The sequence below is a fragment of the Syngnathus typhle genome, linkage group LG17 (assembly GCF_033458585.1).
Source record: "Syngnathus typhle isolate RoL2023-S1 ecotype Sweden linkage group LG17, RoL_Styp_1.0, whole genome shotgun sequence".
Taxonomy (NCBI): domain Eukaryota; kingdom Metazoa; phylum Chordata; class Actinopteri; order Syngnathiformes; family Syngnathidae; genus Syngnathus; species Syngnathus typhle.
Window position 1 is genome coordinate 1837785 of NC_083754.1, and position 18120 is coordinate 1855904.

General features: G+C 40.9%; 2 protein-coding genes and 1 long non-coding RNA gene across 3 annotated transcripts; 1 reads left to right on the forward strand and 2 right to left on the reverse strand.

Annotated features, from left to right (window-relative positions):
• Window positions 1-34: 34 nt before the first annotated feature.
• Window positions 35-5328, reverse strand: LOC133169886 (UV excision repair protein RAD23 homolog A-like). The gene is made up of 9 exons (XM_061302373.1): window positions 5076-5328; window positions 3981-4142; window positions 3670-3875; window positions 3550-3593; window positions 2559-2686; window positions 2345-2432; window positions 1981-2111; window positions 1739-1900; window positions 35-1652 (listed from the first exon to the last, which is right to left on the reverse strand). The coding sequence occupies exons 1-9, from the start codon at window positions 5139-5141 to the stop codon at window positions 1539-1541; spliced, it is 1101 nt and encodes a 366-aa protein (XP_061158357.1). The 5' UTR covers window positions 5142-5328; the 3' UTR covers window positions 35-1538.
• Window positions 2828-18114, forward strand: LOC133169889 (uncharacterized). Its single transcript, XR_009718475.1, has 3 exons — window positions 2828-2963; window positions 6856-6968; window positions 17004-18114. It is a non-coding gene; the product is annotated as an uncharacterized LOC133169889 (long non-coding RNA).
• On the reverse strand, window positions 8929-16241 carry gng13b (guanine nucleotide binding protein (G protein), gamma 13b). Its single transcript, XM_061302374.1, has 3 exons — window positions 15850-16241; window positions 12471-12597; window positions 8929-11640 (listed from the first exon to the last, which is right to left on the reverse strand). The coding sequence occupies exons 2-3, from the start codon at window positions 12566-12568 to the stop codon at window positions 11535-11537; spliced, it is 204 nt and encodes a 67-aa protein (XP_061158358.1). The 5' UTR covers window positions 12569-12597; window positions 15850-16241; the 3' UTR covers window positions 8929-11534.
• Window positions 18115-18120: the final 6 nt, after the last annotated feature.

Below are 18120 nucleotides of genomic sequence, written 5' to 3' on the forward strand. Positions count from 1 at the left end.
TTCCAAAGAGATCATTAATTGAAAGAGACACAAATTGCCTGAAAGACCGCTGATATTTAATGTAGCACAGCATAGTCCAAGATAATGTTGATGCTGCAAAGACAGTCAAGCACAAACTGCCCTCACACGTACAGAATCACACTGTGAACATTTGCTCTTCTTATCCGATACAATTTGTTTAACATTAAGAAACAAATGAAGGTGCCATACATGCTCATTCTGGCGCAACATTTTACAGTAATCCCAGGTGAACGGTACAATATGATGACCGTTCTCTCCTCAAAATGAACTTCCGAGATCAAATTTATATAACAGAATTGAAATGTACTTCATTTCAAAGTGTACCAACTTGAATTTGATTCAATCCTAGTTCGGTATGTTCACTACGTATTGTTTTGGGGGACTTAACAAATATGGAAATTGAAGATAAAAGTTCATTATTAGTAAAGCATATTTGAAAGCAAATAAATGTTCACCTAAGTTAAAGCTATTACAATTCGTGAGTCACATGGGGGGTTGCATCGACTCCTTTACTGTTGCATGTCAAAGAACTTAGCGGTTTAGTGAGATGTGGAATAATTCCATATGAAGTGTCATACAATTACTACAACTTTTTTTTTTCCTCGCAAACTAACGGAAAGGGAGCAGTTAACTAAATGGTCAACCAAACAAAAGCATGTATCTAAGCAGCTATGAGTGATTTAAAATTGTGATTTGCATGAAAACAGCAGCCTGTTTTTTTTTTCTTTTTTTAGTTGTTGGGAACAATCATTGCGGAATCTTTTTTTTTTTAACTTCGTTTTGTAAATTGCAGAATACGGTATGCACCAGAAGCGACCAGCGAAGCTCGCGCAAGTTACATTGAGTTACTTAACATACAGAAGAATGTGCAAGGATTCTGATTGGCTGCTGTCTTTAACGTGACGCGAGGCAAGACCAAATATTGTCAGTTGATTCTGTGACAGCCCCCCCCAAATAACCCACAGCGAGACCAGTTTGTGGGCGCTAAAAATATGCTCATCATGTTGTAGAAGGGACGAATGTGCTCAGCTACAGCATGAACAAACTTAGGCAATGCAAACTGATTCCGTCAGGCGTACGTGTATCATATCTGCACAGGCACGCAGACGTGTACACTCACACACGCACGCACACACACACGCGCACACTTAGCGCAGCAACTTCAGCCCCCCCTCCCTTTAAGTGTTCACAAAGCGCATCTAAAATCAAATTGTGGATGTCCCCCTAAACAAAGTCCACACATTCCATTGGAATTCACGTGGATTTGCCCACCCTCTTTCACACGAGCTAACGTAACATTTAAGTCTGACCTTCCTGCACAAAACTTCCATTTGGATTGGTCACAACCTGACCCCGTCCGTCCCGTCCCACCCCGCTCCCTTCTGGCTCTCCCCTCCCTCTCTCCTGTCGAGTGGAGCTGAGGTTGGTGGCTGTACAAGTAAATTGGGCGTGCAGTCTTTGAAGAGGGGAGGGGTGGGAGGGGAGGAGCGGGAAGGTGGCCGGCCCGTCTCGGCTCTTCAGTCGTCTTCCAGGCCCTGGTTGAGGAGGAAGTTGGCGGCCAGGTTCTCGTTCTTTTCGCAGGCAAAGTAGGCCTGGATGACGAGCGCCTCGGGAAAGCCGAGTGCTTTTAGCTGCCGGGCGTAAAAAAAAAAGAACGACCTTTAGGGGACGACCTTCCGGGTTTCTGAACGTACATTACTGAGAGCCACTCACTCACCCTTTCAATGGCCTCCTTCTCCTGAGGTGTGACTTGGATATAGTTGACGGGCGCACCCTCCTCGCCCGCCGCACCTATCTCGCCGACCTCAGGCGCCTCCCCGCCCTCACCCACCGGCTCGTTCAACATTTGAATGAACAGCTCCTGGTGCTGACTAATTTGCTGCGGGGAGCACAAACCGCACAAATAAATGGAAGCAAAAGTTAGGACAGGAAACATCTGAAAGCACGCTTGTGCGTTACCTGCAAGAGTTGAGGGTTCTCCCTGCCAAGCTGTTGCAGGAGAGCTGGAAGCATAGCTGGGTTCTGCTGGATAGCCTGCCTCATGTGAAGAAATTGGGGCTGAGTCCGCAGGAATGCAAGAGGGTTCTCTCCTGATGGTGGACAAAATCATGGCAATACAGTCATTAGATTCCAAATCTGAAGTCTGAACCTCTGTGTCTCTGGAACTCACTAGTATACAGAGGACTCTTATTCTACGTGTGCTATATTTGGAATATTTTTGGTGCAGTAAATGCGATATGTAAAGGACATTCTTTGTTCTGGTTCTCGTCGTTTTCAACGAGTAAAAGTCAAAAAACGATATCCACGGAGAAAGTATCCCAACCTTCTGCGAGAGACGGCGCTTCTGTGGGTCCAGATGCTGGCGTAGGTGCCGGGGGATTCGTGTCTTGGATTGGACTGCTCGGGAGACCCTAGAAATAGGCGATACACACCAACAGTTGAACCAAATGGTGCACGTAAACACACCGAGTCTGATGGGAATACGTTTGCATTGTGGATGTCAGTTAGTCCAAGTGTAATAACCGAGAAAGACTTACAGTGAGAAGGTACTCGACAGCTCTGTGAGGGTTGTTGAAGCTGGCCCGAAGTGCTGCCACCACTCGCTCCCTCTCATAACCCATCGACATGATCTCTTTAAGCATTGCTTCATACTCTGCTCCGGTCACTGAGAACAGAACACACACACACACACAGTGTTGATTATCATTTTCAATATTGGTGAATATGAAGGTATGCGGTACCTGCATAGTTTTTTTCTATTGTTTCTGTCATCAGGGGAAACATTTACTGTGAAGAGACTGTTTTTTTTTTTTTTTTAAGACCAAGGAGAAGTGCAGTGGGGAAGTAAAAGGAGGACCTAAGACTAATTTGATGTATATATATTTTTTTACGGGTAAATGTCAACAAGTAGCAAGATGGTCTTCAATGACCACATAACAAAGGTATGTGCATAATCTGAGAATGGAATCGCTGTTCTTAACTCGGACCTCACAATAGAGGCAGCTTTTGTTACTGTTTAAAAATAGCTAGGCTAGCATTTGCTCTGCAGTCCGGAATGTCCCCGACGGATGGCAACAGCATGTAGCAGCGGACAACGTACGTGTCTGAACAGGTCTACGAACTAATTTTAGAGAATAATTCAGATACTGTCGTTTTAATCTAAAGCCGAAGCATTGCAGAGCCTTGTGTGATAAGACGGCTTTTACTTTCTCTTATTGACTGAGAGATGCAAGAGGAGAGTGGCAACTTACCAGGCTGCTCATCTATGTGTGCATTCAGAGGCATAAGTTCACTTAAACATTTTCAATTATTTAAATGTACATTGACAACATACAGGATTAATGGCGGAATTATATATTCGGATGGAAATCATTGGAAAATGTATTTTGGTATTCAACTGCTGTACTTTTTGACTATTATGTGTGTTGAGAGACAGTTATCTAGTAATCACAAATCCTGAGTTAGGCTACGATTACCATGCTAACGTTCTAAGAGTGCAAGAGTGGCAATGATTGAATGATGACATACCCAGTGCAGATGAGGCATCCAAACCCAGGCTCCCTCCACTGGAACTGCAAAACACAGTTAAGATCAAATGAATGACTGAAATGTGATCTATACTTCCACTATTGTCATAACATCTTGTACCTGGCTGGTTGCGGGGGTTCTGTTGCTGTATCACTTGGCTCCTCCTTGACCTCCTCAGGGGGTGTGAGAACAGCTGCAGGGGTGGAGGTTGGGACTGGGGTTGAGCTTGAAGTAGAAGTGGGAACTGACGTGGAACCAGAATCCTGGGCAGGGGGTTTGGGTGCTTCCGAAGCAGGAGGTGCCGCAGCAGCAGCTGCAGTCTTCGCCTTTGTTTATCATCATCATCATAAAAAAAATAGTAATTGTTGCTGCATAAGTATACATGCACAAATTAAAATGAAGTCCACTGATCTTAAATCAAGTGATCTTACCTTGGACACCATGACTACGACAAAATTTTTCTCATCAATTTTATACTCCTTAATTTGTGTGTCATCTTGAAGAATTTTTCCAGCATATATCAGCTTCTGTCCGGACACGGGAAAATTGTCTTTTCCTCTCTCTGCTTCTATCTTTTCTTTTAAGGCCTTCACCTAATAAAAGAAGACAAAATAATGTATGGCATGCAACAACTCTGGCTTTTATTTAAACCAGTGCTTCTCAAATAGTGGGGCGCGCCCCCCTTGGGGGGCGCGGTGCTATTCCTGGGGGGGCGCGTGTGACCCTGGGGAACAGGCTTTTTTTTTGGCAGTACTAGAATAAAGTGTAATTGCGGGTTTACTACAGCAGGGGGCAGTGGCGCTCTCATTGTTACTTCTGTCACGTTTGCGACAGTGCAACATTTTACGACTTACAAGACAAGTTAGGATAGTCACGGTGGGGAGGGGGGGCGCGAATAGATTTCTTCTTGCTAGGGGGGGGCGTAACAGAAAATAATTGAGAAGCACTGATTTAAACCTTCCGACGCAAAGCACAACTATGTGTGAAATTTGAGTCCCGCCTACGTCACATCAGGCCAAACTTTATATGCAGAACCATCAACTGTCCACTCTATGAAAGGCGTTGGCCTGTCAGGCAATGACCATGCTAACAAATTTAGCTTACTACTTTGTAATGTTGCAATACCAGAACGGCCAACAATTAGCAGTGTCATTAGCATCAACGTTGTAAACATGCACTTTATTTAGCCACATTTAGCACAACCACCACAAACGCGTGATCGTAAATAATCGACGTTTTTGATAGCACGTGCTCAAAAGCACAGCCTTCACGTCGGGCACTTTTTTATTGGCTTTTTAGCTAGCTAGTGGGCTAAAGCTAACAAGTGAGGTTTTGCGTTGTTCCCACCCCGTAGCAGCATGTGGGGGGGTACCCAGACATAAACGCACAATGTCTACCAATCCCCGTGAATCACAACTCTCGACACGTGACAATAAGTTCCAACAGAAGCACGGAGGTAAACATGCGCTCCAAAACTAGTTTCAGCAGCGGGGAGTGGAGCTAAAGTTAGCAAGTTAGCTACTCACCGTTTGTTCGGGATCTATCTCAATTTGAATAGTCTGCTGTTGCAGTGTTTTTAGTGTGATTTGCATGGTGGCGGTGGCCAACGTTGTCGCCGGTGTTCTTCCAACGATTAAGTATCGGCTCGATGTGCGGTTAATTTGTTTTTACACTTGACGTTTTTGGTAGGATAACAGCTAGCCGTAAAATGTGGATATCCATGAGCACTCAGCAAATCGCCATCTTTGGTGACAAGTTGGTGGTAGTTACGTCAGAAGCAGAATCTCGGTCGAACGTACGAGATCTCGTTCGGTGCTGCGGGATTTGGGTAGCATCGTTCTCTTCTGAGTTTTACATCTCGGTGTTATCATTTAGAATTTAAGTGATATTTATTTGCTGTTCTGTCAGGACATTTTGTTTTTAAATAATTATGAAAATATGGTTCATTTGACGAATATGATGAAAGGCATGACTTGGAACATTGGTTGTGGTGTCATTCATTCTGTTAATTAATTGGAAAATACTGTATATGGTCTATTGATTCTTATTATTTTAAGAATATCATTCTATAACACTATTGGCGAATAGTTACAAGTTTATTCCACGTTTTGAATAAATGTGGTCAGGTGGCGCATTCTGTGTTATTGCAATTCTTGGCTGTACCATCAGGGGTCGCCACAGCACCGCGCATGATTTTTTTGGCACAGTTTTTGAGCCTCCATCACATTTTTGTTTTATATATTTTTTGGGCTTGGGACCTGCGGTAGCTGGGTAAAGGCATTTGTTTTATTCTTTTTTCCCATGTTCTGATACTTAAGTTTCAAAACCGATGTAGCCGCAATATTGATGTGAAAAAAAGATAAATATGTGCATTGAAATGCGATTAAAGAAGACAGAAGGGGAAAAAAAAACAATGACTAAAGGGGGAAAAGAATACAAAGAGATTCCACATGGTGCCCTGAATGTGTATTCGTCTGGGTTAATTCCGAAGGACAGAACTATTAAAGATTAACACAGAAACATCATATTTTATTGAACCATGCTGCATTCATGGGCATATGGCTCCAAACGGACCTACTTAAAATGCTGCTTCTTGATGGCTTTTGTCCACACAAAAAGAAAAGCATGTGGACACTGCTTTGCCATGTTGCTGCCAATTGTCTATCAAATAAGCTTTACTTAACAAAAAGTTAACAGTTTAATTCTATCTTTGTGCAAATACCTCAAACATCATATCTGTGTTTGAATATCTTTTCAATATCCCTCCACTGGAATAGTTCACCTCACTGCTAAGATGAGTGATGCTGTTACTGAGGGCAAAATAGATTTGAGTTCTGTGTGGGCGTGACTGTGAGCCATGGAAACTCCTGCGGATCTCACTCGCTTGGCTCGTTTCCCTTCAAACCTTTCATCCATCCAATCTTCCTTCAAATTTATTTGATGCTTATTCTAGTTAGTGCAAAAAAAAAACTCGTTGCACACTTGAGCAATGCATTCAAAGGGAAGTCAAGCCCCCAAATTTCTTTGTAATAATATATTCTGTGTAACCCAACCAGACAAAACATAGAGTTCTAATTAATGTTTCATATGTGGCAGATTAATCAAAGAGGCAAAATCCAAATTTTTATCCATTTCAGGGGGCGGCCATTTTTTAACAGCTACCAAGAGGGACAACAGCGATAATAATGATAATAATACATTTGATTTGTAACACACTTTGTCCCCCGCAGCATGTTTACTCTAGAGTTTTTGAAAGTTTTCAAATTCAAAGTTTCCGCTCCAATCATTTGTTTGTATGTTGGACAGATGACTCGCTGCGTCTGTTGGTTGCCATGGCCACCAAGAACACATGAGTCCCGCAGTGACAGCTCAAAGGCCATGCTGGGTAAACATGGACTCCCTCGAGAAGACGACAGAAGGTAATGACACCGCGGAGAGAAAAAAAAAACTGAAAAGACGCAACTCTCATGGGTCTGGGGCGCTTTAGTGGTTAACAACCCCGACGTTGACGTCCCTCTCTCCCTATGCTTTTCTCACGTCTATCTATATCCGTCCTTTCTAAGCCCTGTCTCTTCTGGCCCATAGCATTGTCAGAAGTGGGCCATACACCATCACCCACCCATGCACAAAGTCATGCACATGAGGGAGGCCATGCTAATTAGCTCAACGAACAGGTCTCATCTCGCGCTACCTGTGCAAACGTTTCGGTGAGACCGAGCGTTCCGGTAACTAACGAGCGTGTCAAGATCTTATTCTGTCCTCATCTACGGAAATGAAGTTTGGCCCCATAAGCGAGCTGAATCTCAAAAGAGAGGTCGAATCCAGCAGACGGGTCAAAGGAGTAATCCAGGAATTCATTTTTATACATATAGCAAGCATTCACATACCATAGTTGGGCATTACGACTCAGATAAATCAAAAATTTATGAGTGGAGCTGTCTATTTCCTTGTAAGGAAGAGGAATGAGGCCCCATACAAGCTCTAAAGCAAAGGTCACAGAACATGGCTCAGCGCATAAGTCTCAATGAAGCACATCTTTTAATCCCATCTCCATATACAGCAATGGACTTCCACTTTGTGGTTCTCACACAGCCATGTTGGGCTGTAAAAACCACAGAGCGGGAAAAGGACTTTATATTAAAGTGATGTACTTTTCTGGCCATGTTTAATCCTCGTTTCATTACAATCAATGTGCAATAACATTTGTTGGAGTTGATTGTTGTTTCTGACTGATTGTCCTCTGCTTGCCTGCTCTCTACTATCTTGAGTCGTTTTGTTGATACACAAACTCCAAGGTCTCCTCACTGTCATTATTCCCATTTAGAAAATTGCCTTTACTGAGAATAGAGTTAGCTAATATATAACATTTAATAATACTGTCACTTCATGACAGCTCGGACGAGAGCAAAAGCCAAATGCATTTCAAGGACTAAAAAAAAAATGGCGGCCTCAATAACTCAATGTTGAGTTTTTGACGGTTGTCCGGAGCTAGCACTGACTTGCAAAAACATTTGATATCCTTGATCTGCGTATGAAAATGTAGCTTGTAAGCAGAAGACATCAAAGAACGCGAACATGACGTTCTTCTGATTTAAAAATCAGACCTCTGAGGTTTGGTCTGTGGGTTGTACTCGAAGATCCAGCAATATCCAAAATCAAATCAAAATGTGCTACAATTTGCACTGTCAATTATGTTCATCTTAATCCAAACACAAACGCTCAGTGCGTTGGAACGTAAATACACAAACCCTCCAGGGCGACCAGCGTGTTGTTGAACGTGCACATGCATGAGCAGATGCAACGCTATGTGTGTTTGGGAGTGCAAGTGTGTAATCTGAGTGTAAATTGGGAGTTAGAGGGACATTAACCAGCGCATTAGACCCAACTCAAGTCAGACAGTGAGGAGACGGCTGGTGTGTGTGCGTGTAGGCGGTTGGAGGATTTCAGGGGGAAAGGGGACAAAGGGGGTGCGGATTTAGTAGCATGAGGGTGAACAGGGATTGAGAGCATTAGTAGATGGAGAGCAGCAAAGAGGCAAAAGGATTGAGGAGAGATGACCCATAAAAAGACAAGCAAGCAGCTGTACATCAAGATAGTAAACACTTTGACACAGTCAATAAAAAAAATATATATATATAGGTGAACCGCCACTAATCTCATCCTCAATTTATAAAGTAGGTTCTTGAAAAACAAAATCCTCCACCACTTGTCTTTTATTATTGACCCTGTAAAATATCTTTTTTTATCGTCTTGAGAAGAAAATTAAATAGAGTGGTTGTGAATTGGAATCGACTTCTTCCCACATTGGGGTTAGCCTGCTGTAGTTGTGAGAATAAAACGAACACATGCAAAAAAATAAAACACCACCAACAACAAAGCTCTCTCAAAATCTTCTACTTTATTGAATAAGACAAATGTTTCTGCAAAAAATTCAATAAAAAATGATCTTGAATTTATTGCTTGTAGTCTTTACACTTGGGCTTAATCTGATGCATAATTGGAACTCCAAAGCACTCTCACAAGGAATATGTGGCTAGCTAAGATTATACTGACATTATAATAGAAGCAACACAAGCAAACAGATGTTCTGAATATATGAAAAGAAATGAAACAAAAAAAAAAATACAGGAGTCATAAAATAAGGGGTAAATTGGGTTAAGTGCATCTGCATTTGCTCTTTTTGCTGCTTTTCCAGCGGCGGTGTACAAGTTTGGTCAATTCACGTGTTGGATAAGAGGCTAAATATAAAATTTCAAGATTGGAACTGAGAGTACTTGGGTCTCTGGAAAAGCTACACATGAAGCTCCGAGGTTTTATACAGTGGAAGCCACTCTGTGTAGTCCCTCTTCATGCAGCGAGGGAGGAAAAAGTCACATCAAACCCTAGAGCTACACTACACAGTTTTCAGCAGCTAAACTAAAAAAAAAGCACAATCAGAATTCATTTTCTGTTATTACCTCTCAGTAGTCTCAATTTGCCTTTATTTTAGCCACACCATTGAATAAGTATATATTTTTTTTCATTTGCTTTTATTTTAGTCACACGGTTTAATAAATATGACCAGAATTATTTTGGTTAAGTGTACTTTTTTCTTTTTGTGTATGAAGTTCATTTTATTCATGATTTTACAATACAGTGAGTGCTTGATTAGTTGGCGAAAAACGAATTAATTAGCACATCATGTACTACTTTCAATTAAATATTTGCAATTAATTCATTGTACAGAAAGTCACCCAATTACAGAACAGCCTTTGGGGAACTGGGTCATCCAGATTATAATGAGAGTCATTACAGTACTTAGATGACGTGAGGTTCCCATGATGTCCTTGTCCTTCTTCATCACACCAATCCGTGTGTGTGTGTGTGCGTGTGTGTGTTTTGGGGGATTCTTCAGCCTGGTTTTATGATATAACTACATTGAATGTTTATGCACACATACATTGGCATCCATGTTGAAGTGAATGAAAATGACTTGAAATGTTTACATTCTAATAAGGAAATTGTGTCAAAGGCAGTAATTGATCTGACAAGGTGTTGCATCGTAGGATTTGGAAATGGACACAAAGAAAATCAAATAGAAAAGTGCTAGCAGTCATCACAAGGAGAAAGTTCTCATAAATAAATAAATAAAATAAATAGAGACCCCCAAAAAAATATTTAGATGAATAAGTTAAAGGGGTCCGGCTGTACATGACTGTCGAGAATGTTTGTGTTGTGTATTAGGGCGACAGGTAAGAAGCGGAAAGAGGATTTCACCTCCGAAAGGGACCCGGAGTGACAATAAACACACTCGGACCTAATGACACCTAAGAACAACAACATGCGTTATCATGTTAAATAGGAAAAGCATGCTTTCAAAGTTGTGTGGTGAGAAGTGTCAAAGCTGTAAACGTGTCTACTTTTGCTGTCATGGTAAACATTTGTTCATTCCTGCTATGGGGAAAAGGCTTTGGTTGTTTGGTCGCTATTTCAGGCAGTGAATTTTGTCTTGTGGGGTATTTTGTGGATGGGGTGCTCAAATATTATATTTCCTGGGGAAAAAAAAATCAACTAATTTTTAATTGCAACACTAATAGAGGGCCACATATAAAAAAATAAATAAAAAAAGCAAACTCTATTTCAAGTGTTATTTTAATTGTCAATTCCTAACTCTGCCCCCAGATCTTGTTGTGGCTTCCATATTACAAATTAAAATTTCAAAAAATCATTAAAATTCCCCAATTCTTCATTCGGAACATTCAAATAATTTGCCAATAAATGTCGTGATATTGCTGCTTACTAACAAGCAACACACTTATTGTTCAAATGGGATATTAATATTACATACTATTAGTCAGGCAGTCACAAATGATGCTGTTGATGAAAAACGTAAATAAAATGTTTTGAAAACGTGTCAAACGATGTCGATCACACTACAATCTTCACGACGTCTTAGGGCGTTACAATAATGACTCAGTGTTTCCGTGACACCAAATAATCATTAGCATTGACGCAAATAATGACCATTTACAACTTTAAGGCATCATGTCAGCCACCAAATTTAAGAATCCGTTTACATTTGCGTATAAAAGGTTCGCTTCCGTTAGTAACAAGTGTAACTTAAGCTCTCAATGAAAAGAAAAGCAATAAAGTGAATGAAAGCATTTATAGATGTTAATTGCAAACGAGTGAATGAAACATTGTGCCTCGCGGCTGCATAAGTAGGTTGTCGTATATAGAGACGTCTAGTATTGATCGGGTTGGAGAAAAACGAAAAATGCATTTACGTGGCAAGGGTGAACTTGTACGAGAAGATTGTGGCAGTCAGGCAAAAGCGTGTGTCGGTGTGTGTGTTTGTGTGGTCTCGTCAGGATGTGTGTGTGTGCTCGGGACTGTTATACATTCATGGTGAGAGGTCGTGAGGCATCGTCCTGGGGTCGGGAGTCATCTGTAGGTGTGTATTGTGGGGCAAACTAGAAGAGAACGTTAGTTAAGCTAGGTGCGTCCTACAGAAGGATGCATTTTCCTTTCTCCACCCACGGGTTGTTCTTCATTAGCTCAGGGTTGAGGAAAGGATCCTCGGGGACGCCGTCTTCTATCCACTTCACCAAACTTTAGAGAGAGACAGAAACATGTTTTAAATTCCACAGCAACTGGAGTAATGGGCTTTCCATTCTCTCCATTTATGGTAACAAAGCAAAGATGCCACACAACTGGAGCACATTTCAATTTGCTTGGCAATCCCATTTTTTCCATCACTGTTTTGTTGTGTGAGTGCGTGTGTGTTTGTACTATGTGCGTGTGTGTTTTTACATTTTACACAATGTCCCAACTTCATCAAACGGGGGTTTGTGCTTTCATCTGATTTAACGTTAAATCGTTTATTTATTTATTTATTTATTTATTTATTTATTTATTTATTTATTTATTTATTTATTTATTTATTTATTTATTTATTTATTTATTTATTTATTTATTTATTTATTTATTTATTTATTTATTTAAAACATGCATGAAGCAAACAATGCATGGACTGGATTTTTGTTTTTAATCGTTTAGAATGAATTCTTGTATGTATCTTTTGCAATATACTGTATTAGACACAAATGATTTGTAGGAATTGGTTTTTGTTTTTTTTCCAAATATGAAATCTCTCAACAGCTGCATGAACTTGTGATAACTTGACCTTGCCAATTCGTTCTTGACCTTGGATGCAGCATCTGACATAACAGCTTCCGGTCCACTTTTTTTTTATTACCCTTGAGAAATCAGCCAATCTATGATCCGAATGAACCTTTTTCATATAAATGATGAAATGTTTGAAAGTAAAGATTTACATTTCATGTTCCTTATCTGCTGTGCCTAAGGTTAAGTGTTTGCAATCAAACTCCAGTTACAAGCCATTATTATTATTATTATTATTATTATCATTATGAACTCACTCTGTCACAGTTTTGGACGACTTCTCTCGTTTGAAAGCCAACTGGTATTTGAGGCTCTCCACCTCCTTCTTCATCTGGGGAAGATCCATCTCATCCATGATTGCAGTCTGATTTAGAACGTGTCTATCTGTACACATTGAACACAAAAGTATAAATACACACAAAGACAAGCACATCAAATGCAGCAGGTGCACCAAGGAGTTGTGCTGTGTGTTGTTATTGTATCTACCGAAAGCTGGAAGAAAATAGAGGCTGTCAAATTTATTGAGCATAAACAACCTCAGACAGAGAGAGTGGATAACCCACTTAGCTCTCCTGTAAATTCTCAGCAGCTCCAGAGGCAATTTAGACACACAAAGAAAACACATAAAACTGACAATATTTTGGTTTATGATGGAAACAAATTTTAAAAAATGCAGCTCAGTAGAAAATGTATGCAAATTTGCAGCCTTATGTGCTACGTCCGATTAATGTGATTATTGAATGATTTATCAGAGAGCTTGAAGGAGGCAGAGAAACAAAATGTGAGGTGGGAGAAGGACCAAAAAAAAAAAAGGATTTATTTATTTATGTATTTATAGAGAAGTTGGAGACTGTGATGAAGTTGGAATACAAAATGTCCAGTCATGTCAAACTGAAAATAAAACTTGGCCATGAAAAAAATAGCAGTTAATATAACCTGATAAGTCCTTTCCTTTTAACATCTTGGTTCCAGATGCAGAAAAGTACTTCTATGTAGTGACTCAACAGGAAAGACAAGAATAGACTCCAGTGTGTATCTTTTTTTGTGAGTTGGAAGCACATTATTATACAACACATGTCTCTTACCAATAAAAACGACAGAGTGGGAGGGAGGGAGGGCAATGTCCAGTCCCTGCCTGAGATCCAGTTTCAGCCTCCAGAGTCCTCCAGGAGGATGTTTGCCTCTTTCTAGCTCTATGACTCGCAATCTCCTCATCCTCATTTTTCCTTCCCTTTCTCTCATCACTTTCACCTCCACTTGTCTGCTCAATCCATCTGCTAACATCACACCCTCTTTCTACTCTCAGACACTTTCATTTTGTGATGGCAGAATTTCTAACATGGTGCACTGGGTCTCATTAGATGATCTGACCATGGACTAATGAAGGTATTCTAATTATCTACCACATTGTTAGTTGTTCCTCCTCTAATGAAGTGTCCTAACCTTCTTCAAGTCTCATTTGCAGTTTCTCTAGTGGTCTTTTTCAAGAAAGTGGGATTCAAGAGAAATATGCTGGAGAGAAATACTTGTAAAATAAATGGGCTGGTGTGACCTTCTCAGCGTTCTGGATGAAGTCCTCACCATTTTTTTATGTTTGGGCTCACACCCAAGCACAAGGCAAATTGACTGTATGCTGTGTAAGCATATTTGAGCTCATCAAAAAAGGTTGACAACAAATTAGAGTTGGCCTAAGCAGCATTTTCACGTTCTTTCTACTTTGATTGCTTGATTCGAGCCGTTTCCTGCGTCCCGCTGCTCTCCACAATCGCCTACTCACCGAAGGCTCCTTGTCTATTTTTAGTCCTTTCAAAGTGTTAAATCATTAATCCACGGGAACGTGGTTTTGATTTCTCTTCTTTGTTGCTGCACAGTCTGGAAGTTGCAACCGTTATAATCATTGGAAGTAACACGTTCCTGCTAAGTCCAACATTGGTGATATGGCCAAGAAATGTGTTATTTGGTGTTGTTGTTTTTTGCTGAGACAATTAAGGAGGTTCCTGCATTAATTGAATGATGAGAATCTAACAAAGGATTTGCACGCAAGTATTCTTGCCGACATGACTATAACATTTTACTGTCATGTCGATATTTTACAATTCTCCAAACAAGTTGCCACAGTCAAAATGTTTTTTCTTGACCCCTGAGAAAAAAAAATCACTATCCTTGTTCCCATGTAAAGTCGCTATTCCCGAATCCTGAAAATTTGAGACAATATTGTGCTTTGACGCCATCTTATAAAACGCTGGTCACTGGATTCAGCGCACTTCTTGCCCAACTGGAACAGATTAACACTAATTCCAAGCACTTTAATAGGAAAAATGTATTTGGTTCACGAACAAAGTCTCCTAAAAAAAATTCCACTATACCGACAACATTTTACATGCCCTTCTCATTTTATACTCTTGCTTTTAAACTACCCACCCCATAGCTCCGCCCCTAGTTGTCATGGTAATCAAATCTGCACTCAACCGATACCCTTTTGGGAAAAGCTTTAAACATGTCCAGTGACTGTAAACGACAGAATGTGCAGAAGTTGAGCTTTTTCCAGATTGGCCCATTAAATATTTATTGTCAAACGCTTTGTAAATATACGTGGCAATGTAGGGTGGTTCTTTTCTGGAGAGGATGTAGGTCACATAGTGATTTGGGTTAAAAGCATCCAGAGATTAACCTCTAGCCCCTTTCTATTTCGCTGTCTTCCCACCCACGACATACGACCGTAATGTACACACTTCGACTCGTTAATGTGTCAAATCCCGCTGACTTTAATGGCGCTAGAAAGGAAAGGGGATTTAGTGAACGGGAACAGGTTAGAATGAAAGATCTTTCGGCAAAAGAAGAAAATGAGGCAGAGGAGAATGACTAAAGGGAAAGAAGCCTCTATAGCTACTGCCTTGTCAATGGAGACTACAAATAGAAAGGAACAGGCAGACCAGCTGAGATTGGCTCCTTGGTGTTAAAATGATTTAAATGATGTTGATACCACTGTACCATTTTCACAACTGCTGCTGCCGTGACACAGCTTGTCATGGGGACTGGGGAAAAAAAAATCCAGTCGATTGGGGCTGATCAATACACTTTATGGAATGTGAGCAAATGAGTGTTACACCCACCGCCTCCTCTTATAGAAAGAGAAAATATGGAGTTGGTTTATTCACGTTGGGAGTGTGCTCGCCTATTTTTCCCACCCACCTGTTCAAAGGGAAAAAAAAAAAAGGTCTTTCCGTGAGCTCACTTTTATTTGTGCCGTAATTGTTTTTCTTATGTGAAAACAAATATTGCGAAACACTGCAAATGAAGGGTGTGTCTCAATACTTCTGTGTGCTAAATAGAAATAAGATCATTATCTATTGGGCAGGAAATGCAGAAAGATTGGATGAAACATTACTGCACACTGTCAAGCAGGAGTTAAAAGTGTTCACACATCCAGTCACTCGTCCTTGAGTCACCCCTGCTTGAATAACCAAGGATGGCTTTGACAATACAAGGGAGATGTTGGAGGCAGGCAAAGTTTAAACCACTTATGTTTCCTGTTCATGATCTGAAATACACCACAGGAGCAAGATTGGTGTTCTTCTAATTGCTTTTGTGATAAAGAATCCATTGACGTTAGAGCAGAATCAGACGCATAGTTACCTCACTGATGCGCAGCCCGAGGCTGTTGCTCTTCTCAACTCGGACCGGTGCAGGTAAACGAATGAGAAGCCACGAAGAACACGAGGAAGAAGAGGGAAAAAAAAAAAAAGCTTGTATTCTCCCCCCTTGTCCAATCGGGTTTAATGGCAGATAAGTATGCCCACTCGCAGAATCCCCGCAAAAGATAAATCCGCAGTCACGATCCGTGTGAGTGAGGTAGTCTGGGTTGTTGGGTGGGGGTGGGGGGGAGTGGAACAGTCGCTGGGAGGTAGTCTGGGTTTTTGAGACTGGACCTGCACGAGAATGAAGGAGGACAGGAAGAGGACAACTTAAAGCAGCCGGTGTGCGGTGCGGTGCGGATCGGGGCGCGCTTGACTCTGCTGGGAGCTTTTGTGCGTCTGCGTGTGAGAGAGATGGAAAGAGAGAGAGAGAGAAGAGAGAGAGAGAGAGGTAAAAGAGAGTTGAGCAGTCTTCCATGGGTGTGCGCGTTTAGTGTCACACATTAGAGTTGTGCCCTAATATGGAAACTCAATGCTGTATCATTTGCAAAGAATAAATTAGCCCTGTAAATGAAAATCTTGCTTGATAAATATATATACCGTAATTTTCGGACTATAAGTCGCACCAGCCATAAAATGCCCAAAAAAGTGAAAAAAAAACCCCATAAGTCGCTCCTGAGTATAAGTCGCCCCCCCCACCCAAACTATGAAAAAAAAAAAAACGCAACTTATAGTCCGAAAATTACGGTACTATATTCAATGATTAAGATCAATGCATGTGAATTGCATCTTTCCAATCAACATGGGCCACTTTTGATGCGACGCTTTTCATTCTCAAGAGAAGTCGGACCGTTTGACCGAGCTGAGTTGAAAATTGTGCAGGGACTCCCATGATTCACATCCTGTCAGCGTGTGATGGGTTGTTAATGGCCGTTTCTCCTCTGTTGACATCAAAACCCATTAGACAGACTTGCATATAGTTGTTGAAATACATAGAAAATAAAAGTCCTATATTTAATAATGGCAATTTAGAAATGCTCATTACAACCCTTACAGATGATGTGATGTGATGTTCAATTACAGCATTTGATGTATCATATGACTACTCTTTTATGATATTGTTGAAAGCTCAACCATCTCTTTTTTTGTGTGCAGGAGGAAGAGAATCTCAAATTTGGCATCACTCCCACAGATGGGATAGCAGTGGTGATGGGAGTGCCATCAGCGCTGAGATTTGTCTTACTCAGCAGTGATCATTAATTCATGATGCACAGCTTAATGGATGTTAGGATCGGGAACCTCTGCTAGAAATGACTCAAGTTACAGAGGAACAAAAAAGCAAAATCAGACTCGATGTTGTTGTGCTCTATTCAAATTGATTGTGCGTGTGGGGGGAAATAGAACAATCAATGAAAGTACATGACAACGTCACTCACTAGCCAACAATGTACTGACAGAAGGAAAACAGCACCTTGAAGTTCTTTTTTTTGTGCTCATCCGTATTTGATCCCCTTAAGGCGGCCTAACATTGTCCCACTCCACCATTGTGTGTCTCTAATCCTGTGTGTTGGGGTAGCATGTGGCTCAGATGCACTTTAGCCCCTAATGGACCCAGTTATGGAGGAGAGCTGCAACCCTGTTGTCTAAATTCAGGTCAAGTGTGTGCGCATGCATGCATTTGTTGGCCCGCGTGTAGTTTGACACAGATAAAATGTTTAAAAATGCACAAACTCGTCATATTTCAATGACGGGAAAGCTGGGCAAGCGCATTCTGATCATTCCTGCACTGACAAAGTAACACCTCTTGGTGAATGAATGCAGCGTGATGATGCTGTGGGGTATCTTCGTCAATGGGTTTCTCAACGTACGCCGATCCAAAGGAGATGATTTGGCACATTTTTTTTGACAGTGTAGCTGTACTTGTCATCTAACAAATGTTCCTTTCAAATGTGTCATTCATTTAGGAAGAACTAAACAGGCCTTTGTTTTGGGAAGTAGGAGTCCATAAGATTTTTTTGCAACTATGCGATTCAAGATTACTGGACCTGGTAACATGGTTTTCTGTTCTCATTAGAAAATAATGATCTCGGTAAAATTATAACGTGGTTCTCAATCAACCTTTATAAGACAGCTAGCTGACAGAAAATCTGTTTCTAACACTCAATTGTTGTAAAAAGCATGAAAGCAGTGAGCGCTTTTTGAAAATGAAGTTGTATTCATCTGTATTTATTCGGAAGGGAGGGAATCTCTCACTTTTTGATGGCCATGAAAG